The sequence below is a fragment of the Homarus americanus genome, unplaced genomic scaffold (genome assembly GCF_018991925.1).
Source record: "Homarus americanus isolate GMGI-L3 unplaced genomic scaffold, GMGI_Hamer_2.0 scaffold25013, whole genome shotgun sequence".
Taxonomy (NCBI): domain Eukaryota; kingdom Metazoa; phylum Arthropoda; class Malacostraca; order Decapoda; family Nephropidae; genus Homarus; species Homarus americanus.
In genome coordinates this window covers 5955003-5976067 of record NW_024722158.1, presented here as the reverse complement: position 1 = coordinate 5976067, position 21065 = coordinate 5955003, and the positions used below count along the sequence as shown (strand labels likewise).

Sequence of the window (21065 nt, the reverse complement as noted above, 5' to 3'; positions counted from 1 at the left end):
GTAATTGGCACTACGGACTTCAAGACCCAGTACGTAGGGGGAAAGGTGAACGAGTGGGTTAGCGAAATCCATGCTCTATCGGAGATTGCTAACACAGAGCCACATGCGGCCTTTGCAGCATTCACACATGGAGTCAAGCATCGTTGGAACTACCTGATGCGTACCATCCCTGAGATCCGACCCCTCCTCCACCCTTTGGAAGAAGCAATCAGTGTCAAGTTCATTCCCAAACTAGTGAAACACCACGACTTAACCCCAGTAGAAAGAACACTTCTTGCACTTCCACCAAGACTGGGAGGGATGGGACTAACTAATCCAGAGGAGATTGCTGACTCTGAACATCAAAATTCACTTAAGCTCACGGCAGCCCTCACTGACCACATAATAGCCCAGAATGCAACAGGGGAAGTGGACACCAGCGAAGTTAATAAGATCCGTAGATCCATTACAACAGATCGGCAGCACTGCCAAAATGACATGTTGCAGCAACTATTGCTGCAGGTTCCAGAAAATTTGACAAAAAAAGTAGCTATAGCGCAGGAGGTGGGCGCCTCGAACTGGTTAACTACGTTACCGATAAGGGCAAATGGTTTCAGCCTTAACAAACAAGAATTTACAGATGCCATTGCTCTAAGGTACGGTTGGCCAGTAGATGGTTTGCCCTCCCAATGCGTGTGTGGCTATTCCTATGATGGCGATCACGCCATGGTTTGCAAGAAGGGGGGCTTCATATGCATGAGGCATGACGAGGTAAGGGATCTCACAGCAAATATGTTGAAGGAAACCTGCCGGGACGTCATGGTAGAACCGACCCTCCTTCCACTGGATGGCGAGATCCTCCAACACAGGACTTCAAACACATCTAACGAAGCCCGTGTGGACGTCAGTGCTCGAGGATTCTGGACGCGGGGCCGTTTGTCACCGTAACCTAGCTCTCGATGCTGCACATAGGAGGAACGAGAACGACAAGAGAAGGGCATATGGGGAGAGAATTCAAAATGTCGATCAAGGCAGCTTCACTCCGCTAGTGTTCACAACCTCTGGTGGGATGGGCCCAAGCGCAAGATGTTTCTACGCCAGACTCGCGGAGCTGATCTCCGAACAGAAGCAGCAGCCCAGAAGTTATGTCACAGCCTGGATGAGATGTCGACTGTCCTTCTCTCTCCTTCGGTCGGCTTTGCTCTGCCTCAGGGGAACGAGAGCTTCTGCCCCTACTCCGTCAACTGCTGCAGATATCGACTATGAGGCTACAGTCACCGAATGCCGCATCGATCTGCGGCTCAACTAATTTAACACAGATAGGATAGTTGCTTATGTATTAGGATATTTAATATTAAGGTAAATAAATGGTGGCGAAGGTGTGGCTATTGGGGGAGGCTGGAGGCCACGTTTAAAAAAAAAAAAAAAGTAGTAGTAGTAGTAGTAGTAGTAGTAGTAGCAGTAGTAGTAGTAGTAATAGTGGTAATAAATAATGATAATAATAATAATAATAATAATAATAATAATAATAATAATAATAATAATAATAATAATAATAATAATAATAATAATAATAATAATAATAATAATAATAATAATAATTTCGACATTTAACATATATCCTTTTTTCCACCCACAGATGGCGTGCAGTCAACGTGCCTCCGACCCTTGCCTACGGGCGTGGATATGGGCGTGGGTTTGGGCGTGCGTGTGGGTGTGTGCATGTTCCGGCTCGTACAGAGAAGTGGCGCCGTGTACGTTTAACCTCATGTGTACGTGTCGGTACGCCAGTGACGGCACGATACCTGACCTAACCATGTCACCTACAGCGCTGGACCACATCACGGAGATGACCTGTGTGGGTGTACCCTTCGCCCGGATACCTGGTGAGTGTCTCTCTCTCTCTCTCTCTCTCTCTCTCTCTCTCTCTCTCTCTCTCTCTCACTGTATTCAGCATATGTCACTTATCTAGAATTGAGGAAGAAAGGAGGGAGAGGATGAGAAGGGGGGAGGAGGAGACGAGGGAGAAGGAGGAGGAGGGGAGAAAGGAGAGGGGAGGAAGGAGGAAGATGGGGAGAGGAGGGAGAGGGGGAAGGAGAGCACAGAGGGCGTGGAAGTGAGTGATTAAAGCAATTCACCGGAGCGAAAAATTATCACAGATTAGCACCAATTATCACGGATTATCAAACTTAGTGAAATAGAATATAATCTCTGTGAGCCTCTTCTGTCATGTTGGTGTTGAATATCTCTAATTATCACTAATTATCAAAATGAGTATAATTGATACCTTCTTGCACCAAGTTAACATTGAATCTCGACGTCAATTATCATCAATTATCATGGATTAACGCTATGAGTGAGGCTGTTGCATCTTCCAGTATATTTAAGCTGAGTGAATTATTAGGAATTATTATCTTCTGTAATGTTGAGAGAGATTATCGCACTCTCTACTGTGATGCCTCTGGGTAAATCCTCAGATTATCATAAATTATCGTGTAATTGGGATTAATAGTCAGTCACACATTTTCCCACTGAATTCCAATGTGAGTTATCTAGAATTATTCAGGTGGATGGCATTAACAAGCTATCAGACGACTCTTCGCTGACTCTGACTATAAATTATCATAAATTATTGAGTTCCGAGGAATTTTGGGCTGAATCCTGTCACGAATAATTACCAGTTATCATAAATTATCAAGTGGAATTATTTTCGTTCACTACAGCGCACATGCTTATTAATATCAACGTAAATTATTAAAAATTATTAAAAATTTGGATGAATTATCAAGCACAGTGATATTAGTCTAACTCAGGAACATCCTCATTGAAATATTACGAATTATCATGAATTATCAAGTAGTCTTGTGAGCACTTCTTCTCAAGGTAATTCATCATCTTTTGCTATAAATTATCAGGTCTCGAGCACTCTTATTCCCATCAAATATTCTATCGAGCAAGTTTCTAGGTGAATCGCTCAACGAATTATCACCAGTTATCATGAATTATCAAGTAGACTATTGTTAGGTCGCAAGACGAAGCATTATAAATTATCAAAAGAATATCCATTGTGGTGTTGTTCCTTGTTCAACCATATCAATAATTATCACCAATTATCATAGATTATTAAGTTTAGATACACTCTCTACCATCAATTATCATAGATTATTAAAATTTTCGAGGGTCAAGTTCTTTTATTATTATTAACAATATTCCTCCCATTTTCAATAATTATCATGTGCGAAGACACTCGTATTCCGTCATTTATCGCCAATGATCATAAATTATCAAACAGTAAGATACCAATTATCGCCAGTTATCGTAAATTATCAAGTAAGATAATAATCGTACGCCACCAATTATCATAAATTATCAAGAAGAATAACAACCATACGTCACCAATTATCACCAGTAATCATTAATTAACAAGTAAGAAAACAATCATACGCCGCAAATCATCATGAATTATCAGGTGGATTATCAAGCAGGTCGTGTCATCATTAAGTCATCTTCGTCAGCGGTGGCGATAAAGGGTGAATACTGGCGTTCATTAGCGCGCCTCGACTCAGGTGTGACGGCAGATCTGCATAATTCTACAGGTTGGAATTATTGGTGCCTGGGTGAGACTGGTTCCTGATTCCAGTCTTGGAATAGTTCCACTTAAAGCATTTTTTACTTTCTATGTCCCCGTTTTTTTTTAATATTCCTAGATACCGTATTTTTTTGGAATATTCCCGGTCTGGAACATTCCCTGTACCGATCTGGAATATTCCCTGTACCGGCTTTGAATATTCCCTGTACCGGTCTGGAATAGTCCCTCTACTGCTCTGGAATATTATCTGTGCCAGTCTGGAATATTCCCGGTCTGAAATATTCCCTCTACCGGTCTGGAATATTCCCGGTAACAGCGTAAGGTTCAGTTGTGTAAGTAAAAAAAATATCGTTTTAAAGGTTGTAAATAAAGTGTAAATAATCACTATTACTCTGGCTGGTTTATTTACACGTGTGGGGGGAGTAAGGGGTGGGAGGGAGTAGGGGGGTGGAGTAAGAAGGGAGAGGGGCAGAGAAGGGGAAAAAGTACAGGGGTGGGGGTGGGGGAGATGAATAGGGAGTGGGGAGTGAGTGGTGGGGAGAGAGGGGGAGCAGGTGGGGAGGGGGAGGAGAGAAAGTGGGGAGTAAAAGGAGGGGAGGAGGAAAGGTGGGGAAGGATAACCCAGTGTAGTTGTTGTTGTTGTTGTTGTTGTTGTTGTTGTTGTTGTTGTTTTTGTTATTGTTGATTTACCTTGACAGAGTTTAAATATTTCCTCCCGATAGTTTCAAAGAGATGGGGGAGGGGGTGGAAGAGGGAAGGGAAGGTGGAATAGAGAAAGAAGGGAGGGTGGAAGAGGGAAGGGAAGGGAAGGAAAAGGAAGGGGAGCAATGATGGGAAGGAAGGAAGGGGAATTATCCAGTACCCATTCCTTTTACCCATTACTACCACCTTATTTTGTTCACTTTCATACGACGTGACACGATAAAATTTTTAAGTCGTACTGCAAAAATAAATAATAAATTACCCTCATTAACATTGATCAGAATTCCAGGTCGTATTATCGATCACAAATACCCAATAACACACCACTCAGTCATAACATAAACCATATATAATGTGTATCAGTTTCCAGGTTACGATATTTGTCTACAAAAACAATTTCTGGGAATTCTATTTATGTGTGTGTGTGTGTGTGTGTGTGTGTGTGTGTGTGTTGACAATATCATGCTAAGTATGTATGTATGAATGATGGTCTTAGCTGTTTAGGTCACTAGAACAACATTGCATTAACTCTCTTGTCCACTTTAACCTGTTAATAGGACACCACTTTAACTGAGAGAGAGAGAGAGAGAGAGATTGACAGACAGTGACAGACAGACAACCAGACAGTGACAGACAGAGAGACAGAGAGAGATAGAGACGTAACGAGTATGTTAGAGTCGCTTAGAACCGTGTTGGGTTAAGGTGATTCATAGCGATAACTCAACCAGTAATTAACCCAGTTTTACACGAGGCACAAGTATGATGAATATCTGCTCGTTAACTTAATAATTTATTGCACTGGCTTGTTGGGGGGAGGCGTGGGGGGGAGGAGAAAGGAGGGGTGTAATGTTTGGAGGAGGAAGGAGAGAGAGTAGTTGTGGAGAGGGAGGAAAAGAAGTGTGGTTAGGGGAGGTAATAGGAAGGGGAGATTAATTAAGGGAGGGGAGGGAAGGAAGGAAGGGAGAGAAAGAGCGTGGTTGAAGAGGGAGGATGTGGGAGGGTTGGAAAAGAGAGGAGAGAGAGAAGAGAGAGAGAGACAGAGAGAGAGAGAGAGGATGTGCCAGACAGTGCCTCATTGTGCCAAGTGCCAGTAGCCAAAATAACTTAGAAATGAATGGAGCGATATTTTTGAAACTTGACATATTAACCGAGTGTAAGGCGATAAATAAACACACACACACACACACACACACACACACACACACACACACACACACACACACACACACAGGCATTTAGTCAGCATACGATAAATCAAATAACAGCCAAGGTTTATTCTTTCATACTTCAAGCTATGACCTTGAACTTTGACCTTTGTAGTAAAGGTATCCTGGTCAAAGTTAGGTTAGGTTAGATAAGGTTAGGTTAGGTTAAGGTGCACGTCAATTCAAGTAAGTTTAAGGTAGGTCAGGCTAGATTAAGTTAGGTCAGGTCATAGGTCAAAGAAGGTCAGAATCCCCCCCCGACACAAACAGGTGACCTACTGACTGGGCATATATCACTCTTGTTGTTTGTCTTTTTTGTTTACTTACAGTACAGTAATTAGTACCTGTCAGTAATTTGTGTATTTTTCATCAATATTCCTTGGGTGTCGGTATTTTTATTATGCGTTGCCGTTCATTACTTTATTTAGCATTTATTTGGCCTTATTTCTATTATTTTCTATTTTCTTTCATTCCCTCATTTACGTATTTATTTATTTATTTATTTATACAGTTATTCATTTTCATTCATTCCTCTCTTTTATCGTTTATTATTCCCTTAATTATTCGTCTTTATTTTCATGTGTTTATTATTGAGTTACATGGGTGTCAGTTGCATTACCTGAGTGTCAGATGAGTTACATGAGTGTCAGATGAGTTACATGAGTGTCAGATGAGTTACATGAGTGTCAGATGAGTTACATGAGTGTCAGTTGAGTTACATGACTGTCAGATGAGTTACATGAGTGTCAGATGAGTTACATGAGTGTCAGATGAGTTACATGAGTGTCAGATGAGTTACATGAGTGTCAGATGAGTTACATGAGTGTCAGATGAGTTACATTACATGAGTGTCCCAGATGGAGTTGAGTGTCAGATGAGTTACATGAGTGTCAATGATGGAGTTACCTCCAGGTTATATGAGAGGAAAAGTTACATAACGGCGTCAAAACTTGCGTGAAACCTGAGTCTGGTGGACCTGAGAGCCGGACCTGGAGGGGGCAGGACCTGGAGGAGGAGGGGCCTACTGGAGGAGGGCTGGACCTGGAGGAGGAGGGGGGGGGCTGGACCTGGAGGAGGGAGGGCTGGACCTGGAGGAGGAGGGGCAGGACTGGAGGGAGGAGGGGGCTGGACCTGGAGGAGGGAGGGGGTGCTGGACCTGGAGGAGGGAGGGGACTGGACCTGGAGGAGGGAGAGGGACTGGACCTGGAAGGGAGGCTGGACCTGGAGGAGGAGGGAGGGGGACTGGACCCGGAGGAGGAGGGACTGGACCTGGAGGAGGAGGGCTGAACCTGGAGGCAGGGAAGGGGGACTGGACCTGGAGGAGGGAGAGGGACTAGACCTGGAGGAGGGAGGGGGACTGGACCTGGAGGAGGAAGGGGGCTGGACCTGGAGGAGGGAGGGGGGCTGGACCTGGCAGCTAACGTCATACTAACCCCCTTAAGCTATTCACTTCAGCTTTGTGGCCGCCAAGTGTTACCAAGACCTGCAAAATATTTTCTCATAACCACAGAAAATCCTCAAAAACTACCGATTACTTTCTTTCCTTTATCTCTAACTTCCCTCTAATAGAAAGTTCAAATAATTCAAATGACCTAAAGAGAAAGAATCTGATTTTATCTAATGTAGAAAAGTAGAGAAATAGTAAGAGAGACCGAGAAAGATAGAGAGAGAGAGAGAAAGAGAGAGAGGAGGAAGTAAGTGAGCGAAGCGCTATGGAAGTGAGCGAGTGTTTTGGTTCGGGCAGGTGACTCCGGAAAAGGGGCTTTCTTGAATAATTAATGAGAGAGGCTACGTTTCCTGTACATGTTGGCCAGGGTGGTGGGTGGGAGGGGAAAGGAGGAGGGGGGGAGGGGTGGGGGAAGGGGGGAAAAGGAAGGGTAGGAGGGAAGGGATGGTAGGAGGGAGGAAGGGTGTGAAGGGGAAATGAGGTAGTGAATAAAAAAGGTGAGGATGAAGTAGGAAGGGAGGTTAAGTGAGAAAAGGGAGTGTGAGGGAGTTAGTGGGAGGGAGGCAATGAGGGAGGGAGTGTTTATGTTTCAGGTATATGTTTTGGAGGGAGGAAGGGAGGGAGGGAGGGAGGTAGGGAGGGAAGGGGTATGTGGGACAAGTGAGAGCCGTGTGAGAGTGTTACACGCCATAAACACACACACACACACACACACACACACACACACACACACACACACACTTGCGCCCACCTACATCCACCTACACCCCCAAACACCCACCTAAACCCACCTACACCCACCTACACCCACAACACCCAATATACAGAGCATTGATTCCCCACCATCCATTATTCGGAGCAGGGTGGTGTGGCGGTCATAATAAATAAGCGAGTTTTACCTATTGAAATTCTATATTGGGAAAACGCTTCTTATTTGCTCCATGATGCAAGGCTAGTATCACTCATATTGCAGCGTATTAGTAGGGATGTTGCAGGGTATTATCAGTTTATATTGCAAGGTATTACTATGGGATGTTGCAAGGTAGAATCAGTTTATGTTGCAGGATATTAGCAGCCATATTGCAAGTTATTAGCGTTGTTGGAGGGTATCAATCATGTTGCAAGGTATTAGAAGGCGTGTTGCAAGATATTAATTAGTATATATTGTGTAAGTTATTGTCCGTGTTGCAGGATATAGCAGTCATATTGCATGGTAGTGTTGTTGGTCTATTGCAAAGTATAAGTGATTTTGCAAGGTGTATCAGATATGTTGCACAGTATCAGATGTATTACAGGATATCAGCTATGTTTCAGGATATAGTGCCCATGTTGCAGGATATAGTGCCCATGTTGCAGGATATAGCGGCCATGTTGCAGGATATAGCGGCCATGTTGCACACATCTCTTACTTCAGTCTATCTCGTTTTTCGGTTTAGAGAATCATATTGTCTCTTCTGTCGAATGTTTATTGTAAAGAGATGCATTGTTGTGGTGGTGGTGGTGGTGGTTGTTGTTGTGGTGGTGGTGGTGGTGGTTGTTGTTGTTGTTGTGGTGGTGGTTGTTGTTGTTGTTGTTGTTGTTGTGGTGTGGTGTTATGGTGTTTGTTTTTGTTGTTGTTTTTGGTGGTTGTTTTTTGTTGTTCTTATTTTTGTCGTATTTGTTTTTGCTTTTGTTGTTTGTCGTTGTTGTACTTGTTTTTGCTTTTGTTGTTATTGTCATTGTGGTTATTGATGGTGTCACTACTCCCAACTGTTGCTTCTTAATTTATTTGTTATACATTTCAAATTAATTACATATTTGTCGCTGTAAAAGATTGTATTTACGCGTCCTACTGTTTACAAAAGCTTTGTTTACACGCCCTACTGTTTACAAGCTTTGTTTACATTGCCTTTATTATTGAAATTTAATTTGAAATATTCCCATCATATCAAAAAGGTGTGACGTCACTATACCCTCATATATTTACCTTATCAAATGAATTGTTGGACTTTTAATTCAGTTTCCTCTATTTTTTTATTATTTAAAGAGTTAATGATTCAATGATATTAATCTACTTTTTATTTTTATATTGTGATGAAAAGTTATGGTATATTGAGTTATATTTGGGGTTCGATTATGTTTCTTATGTGGTCAAAGGTAATCACAGGAGTTTGTGTGTTGGTGATCTAGTGAAGCAGTGAAGCGCTGTATCGAAGAAGGACTCAGAATATAAGATACTGAATCATTAATTTAAGTAACATAAATTGAATGAATCACTAATTTGAGTAATATTAATTTTATTGGTAAAGGACAAGAAACAATTGAGTTGAAACTATTAAACCTTCTCTCCATGATACCTCGGGTGAGCCAGTGAGCCAGAATAACAGAAGCGAGACTCTGGAAAAAAAAAGTTAGAAGGGTTGTAAGACTGTGAACCAACTGCTCCTGAAATCAGCGAGGACTGTGTATTGTCTTGGAGTAAAGTAAAGTAAAGTAACGAGCGGTTGTTGAGTTAAAGAAAATGAACTCGGCGTCAAACACAGCGAGACAAAGAACCTGTAAATTAACACAACAGACGCTGGGAGTTGGGAAGCTTGGAGACCCAGCGGAAGCATGAACCTCTCCCAGGATGTAAACAACAGGTCCGGTAGTGTCTTACAGTGGCAGTAATGCAACGAAAAGTTAACTTAAATCAATAGATGTTTGCCCGAGAGCTGAAACAAGGACCGGCTGAGCTAAAGACAACAAACGCAAGACTCAGAAATCTTCGAAACCTAGTGAAACTCTGACTCACCTGCCTCGAGCACCGTATTACCCGGCAGTGTCCTGGAGGTGTAGTGGAGCAATGAACCACCGAGCTGAATCAATAGAGACTTTGCCTCCAAGGGACAAAAAAAATCTTCGAGTGAAACAATGAACCTTTCATCTAAAACAACAGAAGCGAAACTCGGGGAAATCTTCGAAGCCGAATGAAACCCCATGAAGCAGCGGCGGCGGGACCTACCTGAAGCAACAGAGGCGGGGCCGCATTCCACGCCAAGGCAAACCCCGCGCGGTATCGTTGCCTTTGAGTCTATTTGGTAAATACACAGTGAAGGAGGCGTCTCGCTCGTTCACGGGTTTATGTTTTCTCTTGAAATAGAATGCCCGCCTGGTTCACCGAGTATGATAAGCCCGGGGCTTTGAGGCGCGCTCCATGAAGGCCGGAATTCCTGCTAGCCCTCGACTCACTGTATTTAGATGGGTGGATATTATGAAGCCAACGACGGCCACTGATAACGTACACCACCTGGAGAATACCTGAGTTTACCCTTACCTTCTCTCCTTAATTACTTTCATTTCAAAATACCTGAATATATCACCTACTTTCTAACCCTTAAGAATAATTAACTTTCCCCATCACCTGATCCTAATTACCCAAAACACCTGGAATTACCATCACCTAATTACTGAAAAAATACTCAAATTATTACTCACCTTCCAACCATTATTACTAGAGAAGCTTAATGTGACGTGATTATCTTTACTGTTTACCGGAACATAAACTCACAGTGTCGTGGGTCAGGGATTATCATCAAAGGGGTCTCCGTATATCTGACATCCCTGTGTGGGGGGTCAGTGCAAATACTACATATATACTGTAAACTAAACCTGTTCTCCCTGATATTGCCTCTACACACACACACACACACACACACACACGTATACGTTAACTTAAATAGCAAAAGTCTACGGTCATTCTAACTTTCTTTTGACTGTTGTCCTTGTTCGAGTGTGTTTGTTTTTCTAATGAGTTTTTGTTGTTCTTGTTTGACTGTTTTTTCATGTTGTTTAAGTGTGTTTGCTGTTATTTGAGTTTTGTGTGTGTGTGTGTGTGTGTGTGTGTGTGTGTGTGTGTGTGTGACTGAATGAGAGACAAAGAGACAAAGAGAGAGATATTTGTGTCTGTGTGTGGAATTCCCATTTTTCTTGCCACAATAGTTAGTGAAGTTTTTTCATTTCAGGGTAAATACAAACAGGCATTCTTACAGGCACGTTTGCGTGGACACACACACACACACACACACACACAACACACACACACACATACACACACTATCGCCAGATAGACTTTTTTCTCCTGGATTTTGCCCGAAGAAGTCTCTAGTTTATGGGATAAATAAGACTTAATTTCCCTTAAACTATAAGACTTATTAACTCGTCAACTGTCTTAAGAACGTCTCTAGTGTACGGGGGAATAAGACTTAACATTTCGGGAGACATTATTTTAGGAGAGACGACCCGGCTATTAACACCTTCTGCAGGAGAATCAGAGAACAAGGACGAATATTAAGGATTGTTTGTTTACAGAACGTGTCTTGGGAGGAGGCAGTGGGTGTGGTGGCAAGTCCGATCGTCATGAGTATTTTCCATTTTATTTACTTAACATAACGTAACCTAACTTAATCTCATCTGTCTTAATCCTAACCTAACCCTAACCTGACCTAACCCTAACCTAACCCTGACCTAACCCTAACCTGACCTAACCCTAACCTAAACCTAACCCTAACCTGACCTAACCCTAACCTGACGTAACGCTAACCTAAAGCTAAATTAACTTAACCAAACCTAGCCTAATTTTATGAGCGATTTTCGCCGGTGCACAGTGACTTTTCGATCACCAGGGCTGATGAAAAGGTCTACGGACATTGTCACCCACGTTTCACTACCTCGCGCATACTGAGAGTGGCTGAGTCGCCTTATAGTTTGTGTGAACTCTGCTTATTTTTTACTTCTAGCCTTTAGCTGTTATTGTTATTATTATTATTATTATTATTATTATTATTATTATTATTATTATTATTATTATTATTATTATTATTATTATTATTATTATTATTATTATTATTATTATTATTATTATTATTATTATTATTATTATTATTATTATTATTATTATTAGGTTATGGTGAGAGTAGAGATGTATGTACACACTACCTTCCTCCTCCTCCCTCCTCCTACAAACACAAATACCAGCAGAAAGCAGGAGGGTGGAGGAGAACACATCTGCTTTAAGTCTGTGTGTGTGTTTGTTGTGTCAGGCTGCAGGTGGATGGCTGCTGACACTCACAGTCACTCAACAAATGACTTTATACCTCCTCTGTGTGTGTGTGTGTGTGTGTGTGTGTGTGTGTGTGTGTGTGTGTGTGTGTGTTGGTCTCCCTCACAATAACCCACCTCTGGTCTGTTACTTAATCCTTCACCTGAGCTTCTGAAGACCAGTTGGTCCTCCACACAAGTTAGTCCTCCACACCAGCTGGTCCTCCTCAATCTCTGTTCTTTCTTCCCTCCTTCCTTCTTTCTTTCTTTCTTTCTCTCCATTTCTCCCTCTTTCCTTCCCTTTTCCCTTCCCCCCTCTTTCATTCTCTCCTTCCCTCTCTCCTTCCTCCCCTTCTTTCCCTCCAGCCTTACCTTTCTCCCTCTCCTCTTCCCTCTCTCTCTCTCCGTACGCTCTCTCCCTTCTTTCCTCCTTCCCTCCCTCCTTCCCTCCCCTTCCCTCATCCTTCACCTCTTGGAAACTGTCAGGTGTATCTGATTTCTCTCTGATTGTGTACCTCTCTCTCTCTCTCTCTCTCTCTAATGCTAAAATATAGAAAGAAAAACAAATAAAAATAAAAATAGAGAGAGAGAGAGAGAGAGAGAGAGAGATCGACCCTCGCCTCCAACAGATAATTTCTCACCTATACACTCAGGTGTGGTGTGACAGCCACTGGACACCTGTGACAACACTACCCATTATTACCTGTACACGTAATTACTCGGGGCTCACCTGTCATGGTCTACCTGGGAGTTATAGATACCTGGGCTGGCCAACGTCACACTTACTGCCTCGTGGAGTCTCTGTGTCACACCTTCCTTAACCCTGGAGTGTCTGTGTTACACCTCCCTTCTACACTGTCTGTGTCACACCTCCCTTCTACACTGTCTGTGTCACACCTCCTTAACCTTGGATTGTCTGTATCACACCTCCCCCTTACACTGTATGTGCCACACCTCCCTCCTGGACTCTCTGTGCTTCACCTCCTTCCTAGTCCGTGCCGCACCTCCCTCCTAGACTGTGCCACACCTCCTTCCTAGACTGTGCCGCACCTCCCTCCTAGACTGTGCCACACCTTCCTAGACTGTGCCGCACCTCCCTCTTGGACTATATCACACCTCCTTCCTAGTCTGTGCCGCACCTCCTTCCTCCTACAGTCTGTCTCCCACAATCCTCCGGGAGTCGTCTTGTGTATAAAGTTGCCAAAAAAGATTTCCCACACTCCACTCCTTACCTTAAAGAGTCAGTTTTAGGGGCTGTGTGTGTGTGTGTGTGTGTGTGTGTGTGTGTGTGTGTGTGTGTGTGTGTGTGTGTGACTTTATACATAGAGATGGAATTCATTTCGATGATTGGTCCAATAGTCTGAGTGGTCCATCAGTGGTCCAGTGTGGCCAGCAGGTCGGGTGGTCCGTCAGTGGTCCAGTGTGGCCAGCAGGTCGGGTGGTCCATCAGTGGTCCAGTGTGGCCAGCAGGTCGGGTGGTCCGTCAGTGGTCCAGTGTGGCCAGCAGGTCGGGTGGTCCATCCGTCTTAATTCAACAACCTCCTCCTGGACACTGTCCCGCACCCTGTCTGTCCCGCCCTGAGAATTACGACCTTGGGGGTGAAGGGGGGAGGGGGCTAGGATGGGCAGGTGATGAGGAGGAAGGGAAGCAGAAAATAGTGAGGAAGAGGAGGAGGGGAAGAGTAGCGAGAATGGGGGATAATGGGGGAGGGTGGGGGGTGATAGATATAGGGAGAGGGAAAGGAGTGTGAACGAATGAAGGGGATAAGAGGAGGAAGGAGGGCTCACACCTACACACACACACACACATCTGGTCCAGCGGGTCCCTCATACCACCCAGGGTTGCTTGGCAGGCAAATAGTGATCTCATTCCAGGTCGAGCCCTGGCGAGGTAGTGAATGAACTGGTGAGAAGGCCTGCCGTATTCCCCCCCTCTCTCTCTCTCTCTCTCTCTCTCTCTCTCTCTCTCTCTCTCTCTCTCTCTCTCTCTCTCTCTCTCTCTCTCCACCCCCCCAGGAGACGTCGCACTAAGATATATACGAGAGGCAACAAATTTACTGCACAACACTTGATAACTTGCGGCCACCTTGCTCGGGTCCAGCGCCATGGCCACCTGGGAGATGGATGATGGCCATGCTGGATGATGACTGGTGGCTATGCTGGATGATAACTGGTGGCCATGCTGGATGATAACTGGTGGCCATGCTGGATGATAACTGGTGGCCATGCTGGATGATAACTGGTGGCCATGCTGGCTGATAACTGGTGGCCATGCTGGATGATAACTGGTGGCCATGCTGGATGATAACTGGTGGCCATGCTGGATGATAACTGGTGGCCATGCTGGATGATAACTGGTGGCCATGCTGGATAACTGATATAGAAAACGGTTTGTGGGATAATGCAGATACAGGTACAGATATAATACAGGTAGTTTCAACAGGTGCAGGGTGCAGGTACAGATAGAGGTACAGGTAAATGAGCATAAAGGCAGGTAGGAGGTGGGATGACCTGTGCCTGTGAGAGACTGTGGTGTTGGGGAGAGAGAGAGAGAGATGTAGGTTGACACACACACACACACACACACACACACACACACACACGTTTGTAATATCCTAAAAGGTATCGAGAGGGAGGAGGGAGGAGGAGGGAGGGAGGTGGGAGAGGCCCGTTCACCTCCCTCCTCCTCGTCCCTCCCCGCCATAACTCCGGCATGGGTGATGAGTGACTGAACCTCCTCCTCCTCCCCCCCCTTCCTACCCCTCCCCCCACCCCCCCTCCCCGTGAGCCACAGCCGGACACACCAATATTACTGTGCCTGTGGCTGTGAACCCAGCCACACCTGTCTGTCTCTCCGTTTCTTTCTCTTGCCTGCCCATAATTGTCTATCTATCTATCCATCTATCTATCTATATCCCTCCTCCTTCGCCTCCTCTCTCTTGATCCCCCTCTTTCCTCCTCTCTCTTCCCCGTCCACTTTCCTCTTCCCCTTCCTCTTCTTTCTCTCCTTCCCCCTTTCCATTTTTCTTGCCTCTTCCCTTCTTCCCTCCTCCTCCCTTCCCATTTCCTCCTCCTCCTTCCATCTTCCCTTTCCCCTCCACCCCTTCCCTTTCTTCCCTCCTCCTATTTCCTCCTCTTCCATCTCCACCCCTTTCTTGTTCCTTACCCTCCTCCTCCCTACTCCTTCCCTCCTCCACCCCCCTCCCTCCCTTCCCCTCCCCCTCCTCCCCCCCTCCCTCCCCTCCCCTCCCCTCTTCCCCCCCCTCCTCAGTATTTTCAGAACTTGTAAAAAGCAAATTATACGTCATGGTGGTCGCGTGGCCAGATTTATGATGGCAACAATTTTGTTCCTTTCTTAGTTTCCCCTTAAGGTTATTGTGCCTGTGTGTGAGCCAGGGGTGGTCTCTCTCTCTCTCTCTCTCTCTCTCTCTCTCTCTCTCTCTCTCTCTCTCTCTCTCTCTCTCTCTCTCTCTCTCTCTCTCTCTCCTGGTAACACATTAAGTTTCCCCAAGTTTTATAGTTTCCTTCCTCCCTAACCTCCCCTCACCCCTAACTTCACCTCATCTCCCTCTCCTCACCTCCTCCCCTACCTCCCACTTCACCATCACCACCTCATCATCACCCTCACCATCACCACCTCATCACCACCTCATCATCACCACCTCATCATCACCACCTCACCATCACCACCTCACCATCACCACCTCATCATCACCCCCTCACCATTCTCATCTCACCAATCTACTCTCTCTCCCTCAGGTATCCCGCCCGGCCTGGTGCTACAAATGGACCTGGTGAACTCTGGGCTTGAGGTGATTGCTGATGGTGATTTTGGTGACACGAGAGTAGGCAACCTGCGCCTGATGTCGAACAGCATACGTCTTATTGGTGATAAAGCCTTCAGGTATGTATGTATGTATGTATGTATGTATGTATGTATGTATGTATGTACACCTTAAAACCAAACACGACAAAAAATAAACAAAAACGAAAAAAAAAAAAATCATAAAAACACACACACACACACACACACACACACACACACACACACACACACACACACAGGTTACCCTCAACAAAAATGAATCCCAATTGAATAAAGAGATGGGGTGTGGCTGGCAGGTATACTAACAACATGGTATAATTAGATCTTGGTGTAAGTGGATTAAGACAGGTATGGAAACAAAGGGGTGAGGAGAGGAGGAGGAAGAAAGGAAGGAAGGAAGGAAGAAAGAAATGAAGGAAGGAAGGAGGGAAGAGAGGGAAGACGTGTTGGGTGGTGTGTGTGTGTGATGGAAGTATGTCATTTGGATTAGGAATTGCAAAGAGGGTGGATGAGAGAGGGACAAGATGAGAAAGGGTGGATAGGAGAGAGAGAGAGAGAGAGAGAGAGGTGAGATACTAAGAGAGAGATAGAGACAGATAGAGAGATAGAGATAGACACAGACAAAGAGATTCAGAGTGAGATAGTGACAAAGAGAAACAGATAGAAAGGTAAACAGATACAGATAAGAAAGATAAAGATAGAGAGAAATAGACAAACAAAGAGAGAGAGATAGAGAGATAGCCATGAACACAGTAAATGGGGTGAGACGGAAACACTGTAGTCGGAAATTGAGAGATATATCAGAGAGAGAGACACGGAGAGACGCTGGTGGAATACAGTGCTACACTATCTCTCACCCGAGGGAAGAGAGGGGGTGAGAAACGAAGAGAAGAAGTGAGAGACAACTGGAGAATTGGGAGAGACGAGATAAAGAGAGGAATTGAAGAGAGACGTTGAGAAGGAGTGAGAGACAAATTGAGAATTGGATGGGACGAGATAAAGACAATTACTAAAGGAAATAAAACAATAAAGTGAGGAATTGGAGAAATTTGGAGAGATTTATTGAAGAGAGAGAGAGAGAGAGAGAGAGAGAGAGAGAGAGAGAGAGAGAGAGACGGGAGGAAGAGATAAAAATAGCAATAACATATGAGAAAAGATCAGAAACGAGAATAAAGAAAGAAAAAGCGATAAAGCTAGAAACAGAATGAAAGGAAAAACAGACCCCAGAGTAAACGAAGAAGAGAAATAACGAGAAAACAGAATAAAAAAATAAGAACACGGAAATGAATACGATAAACTTTCAAAAATACACAACAAAAATAAGAAACAAACTGGAACTGAGAATTAATCTCAACGAATGAAGAAATTAAAGTAAAAACTGGAATAAAAATGCATGAAAGAAATACGTAATAAAGAACGGAAGAGAGAGATAAATGAAAATAGGAATTGTTAGACACGGCTACACTCTCTTGTACAACACGGATTGGAATATTAAATACGGGTTGTCAGGAGCCTCGATATCAGGCGACTCTCTCACGTATTCACAACAAACAGATGGCGACTTGTGTGAGCGTGAACGTAAGGTTACTGAGTCGTACATGGCTGGGATTAAAACGTTCTTAGACGTTCAATAGACAAGTCGTAACTTGTGTGTGAACGTAAGGTTACTGAGTCGTACATGACTGGCCTTAAAACGTTCTTAGACGTTCAATAGGCAGGTCGTAACTTGTGTGTGAACGTAAGGTTACCGAGTCGTACATGGCTGGCTTTAAAACGTTCTTCGACGTTCAATTGACAGATCGTAACTTTTGTGTAAACGTAAGGCCTTCCAGTCGTACATGTATCGAAAATAAAACTTTCTTTCACGTTCAATAAAGATCGTAAATTACCATGAGAGCTCTTGTTAATTTGCCACGACAGGATATGACCTTTATGGGAACAATCGGCTCAGAAGCACCAAAAATAGTCCCATGTTTTCACTCTCTTTCACAAACTTGTATCTAGATTATAACAAACCCTGACCTTTTGTTAAGTCCCCTCTCTCTCTCTCTCTCTCTCTCTCTCTCTCTCTCTCTCTCTCTCTCTCTCTCTCTCTCTCTCTCTCTCTCTCTCTGTGTAATGATACATGTACAGGTGTAGGAACAGGTGTGTCTTCAGATGTAGATGCCAATACAAGTGTGTGAATACATAGATAATTAGAGGTAAAACTACGGGTGTAATTATTACAGGTTGAACTACAGGTATAATTATTACAGGTACAGAATGCACAGGTACAAGCACAACCACAAGCACAGGGGCAATTACAGGTACTAATATACGCACAGACAGACATACAGGTACAGTAACACACACACACACACACACACACACACACACACACACACACACACACACACACACACACACACACACACACACACACACACACACACACACACACACACACACACACACACGTTAATATTACCATCCCAAGAGAGATTTTGGGTTTCTTTCAGTAACAACTAGATACGTTCACTTAGTTTCTACGTTACCTTAACTAGATACGTTCACTTAACTCGTCACAAAATTAACTTAGAGAATAGAACCTCCCGAGAGAACCATTACGTTTATTTTTATCTCTTAACTGAGCGTATCTAGTTAAGGGTCGAGTCTTAGTTTGAATAGGATGCCATTTTTCCTCAGGGGGTTGGGATGGGGTGCGTGGGGATAGGGGTAGTGGGGAAGGATAGGGGAATGGGGATGGGTAGGGGAAGGATAGGGAGGGGAAGGGGGTGGGGGAATGGGGGTGTTTATTTTTTGTTTACCTTAAAGTCAACTAATTAACTGGATTCTTACGTCTTGACTTGATAAAGAATTTTCATCTTACGAATCTTGAGGAGTTACGATCCAAGCCTTCTTCATTATTACGTACACACACACACACACACATACACACATACACACACACACACACACACACAACACACACACTGTTTATTTTGTGATGGTAATTTTTGTCGGCTGTTCTTGTTATTCTGGTTGTTTTTGTTTAGTTTTGTTGTTTTTATTGTTATTTATATATTCTTGTTTTGTTATTTTTCTTATTAGTTTTTTTATTTGTATTTGTTTTTGTTGTTTTTGTTATTTACTTTTCTGTAGTTATTTTGTTATAGAATAGAGGTGCGAGGAGGTTAATAATAAACTTGTGGTTAACATCTTAACTCTTGGTACGGAAATCCTGTTTGTGTGTTGCTGTAATGAGGAAGAGGGACTCTCTCTCTCTCTCTCTCTCTCTCTCTCTCTCTCTCTCTCTCTCTCTCTCTCTCTCTCTCTCTCTCTCTCAAACTCCGCTATAATAAGGGTCTCAGTTTATCTCTCTTTAATACTAACTTAAAGAAAAAAAAAGATGACTGAAGAAAAAAGCTTGCATTGCTCCCGTCCATTCTCACTCCTACTGTAACCTACCTTGGTGTTCGTGTGCAGTATCCCAGAGCTAATATTTTACGCTGGAAAACTCGGTGAGCCCCGTAATGGCTCCCCCCCTTCCGACCTGAAACCCTCCTTCCAGGCACTCTTTTGAGCCCTTCTGGAACTCATTAAATCTTGGCCTAGTACTCAGTCAACGCAGGAGGAAAAACACAGTAAAAGTCCTTCCGGATCCCTAGTCGTGGAATACCCTTTGGTGACACTCCGTTGAGTCCCCTCCAGGAATTCATGGCCTGGAATGTCACCACACCTCTCCCATTCCCTCTTCCCCTTCCATCCCCTCTCCTTCCCTGCCACTCCCTCCTGATCTTCCCCTCTCTTCCAGATACTCTTCTTAGTCCTTCTGGAACTCATTAAACCTTAGACCAACCCACATTCATCCCAGCTGGAAAAACACACTAAGTGATGGCCCAGATGTTCAAGAGTAGGAAGGTTTCATTCGAAGACTAAACATTCTTCCAGACTATAGACCTTTTTTTCCCCAGGTGTTCAGTTCGGTCTCTTTCTGGTTCACCGTCAATGTAGTGTAAGACCTTCCAGCTCTATTACGTAGTCTGGAATAAGTCCTCCAGAATCTCTTTTTCTTTCTCTCTTTTTTTCTTGGGTCCACGAGGCTCGGTCCAGCCGTCCTACTGTTGGCCTTCCTCGACCTCATTAGTCTTGGCTCATTCCATAACCATCCGAGCTGAAGACACACAGTATAAGAAGACATTCCAGATTCACGTGGCCTGGAACACTCCTTGTGTCCTGGAACACTCTTTGTGGCCTGGAACACTTCTTGTGTCCCGGAACACTCCTTGTGGCCTGGCACACTCTTTGTGGCCTGGAACACTCCTTGTGTCCTGGAACACTCCTTGTGTCCTGGAACACTCCTCCGGTCCTGGAACACTCCTTGTGGCCTGGAACACTCCTTGTGTCCTGGAACACTCCTCCAGTCACAGAACACTCCTTGTGTCCTGGAACACTCCTTGTGTCTCCTAGAACACTCCTCCAGTCCTGGAACACTCCTTGTGGCCTGAACACTCCCTTATAGCCTGGAACACTCACTTGTGGCCTGGAACACTCCTTGTGGCCTGGAACACTCCCTTGTGGCCTGAACACTCCTTGTGGCCTGGAACACTCCTTGTGGCCTGGAACACTCCTTGTGGCCTGGAACACTCCTTGTGGCCTAGAACACTCCTTATGGCCTGGAACACTCCTTGTGGCCTGGAACACTCCTTGTGGCCTGGAACACTCACTTGTGGCCTGGAACACTCCTTGTGGCCTGGAACACTCCTTATGGCCTAGAACCTCCTTGTGGCCTGGAACACTCCTTGTGGCCTGGAACACTCCTTGTGGCCTAGAAACACTCCTTGTGGCCTGGAACACTCCTTGTGTCCTGGGAACACTCCCTTGTCTAGAACACTCCTCGGTCCCTGGAACACTCCTTGTAGCTGGAACACTTCTTATGGCCTGGAACACTCCTTGTGGCCTGGAACACTCCTTGTGGCCTGAAACACTCCTTGTGGCCTGAGAAACACTCCTTGTGTCCTGGAACACTCCTTGTGTCCTGGAACACTCCTCCCAGTCCTGGAGCACTCCTTGTGGCCTGGAGACACTCCTTGGCCTGGAACACTCCTTGTGGCCTGGAACACTCCTTATGGCCTGGAACACTCCTTGTGGCCTGGAACACTCCCTTGTGGCCTGGAACACTCATGGCCTGGAACACTCGCCTGGCCTGGAACACTCCTTGTGGCTGGAACACTCCTTGTGGCCTGGAACACTCCTTGTGGCCTGGAACACTCCTTATGG

General features: G+C 44.6%; 1 protein-coding gene across 1 annotated transcript in view; it reads left to right on the top strand.

Annotated features, from left to right (window-relative positions):
- Nucleotides 1–1618: 1618 nt before the first annotated feature.
- Nucleotides 1619–21065, top strand: part of LOC121862170 (chaoptin-like) — a gene marked incomplete at its 5' end in the record, with an annotated part of 30543 nt that continues 11096 nt past the window's right edge. The window contains 2 exon segments of the mRNA XM_042360246.1: nucleotides 1619–1865; nucleotides 15740–15884. Coding sequence (XP_042216180.1) covers nucleotides 1619–1865; nucleotides 15740–15884 — 392 coding nt within the window.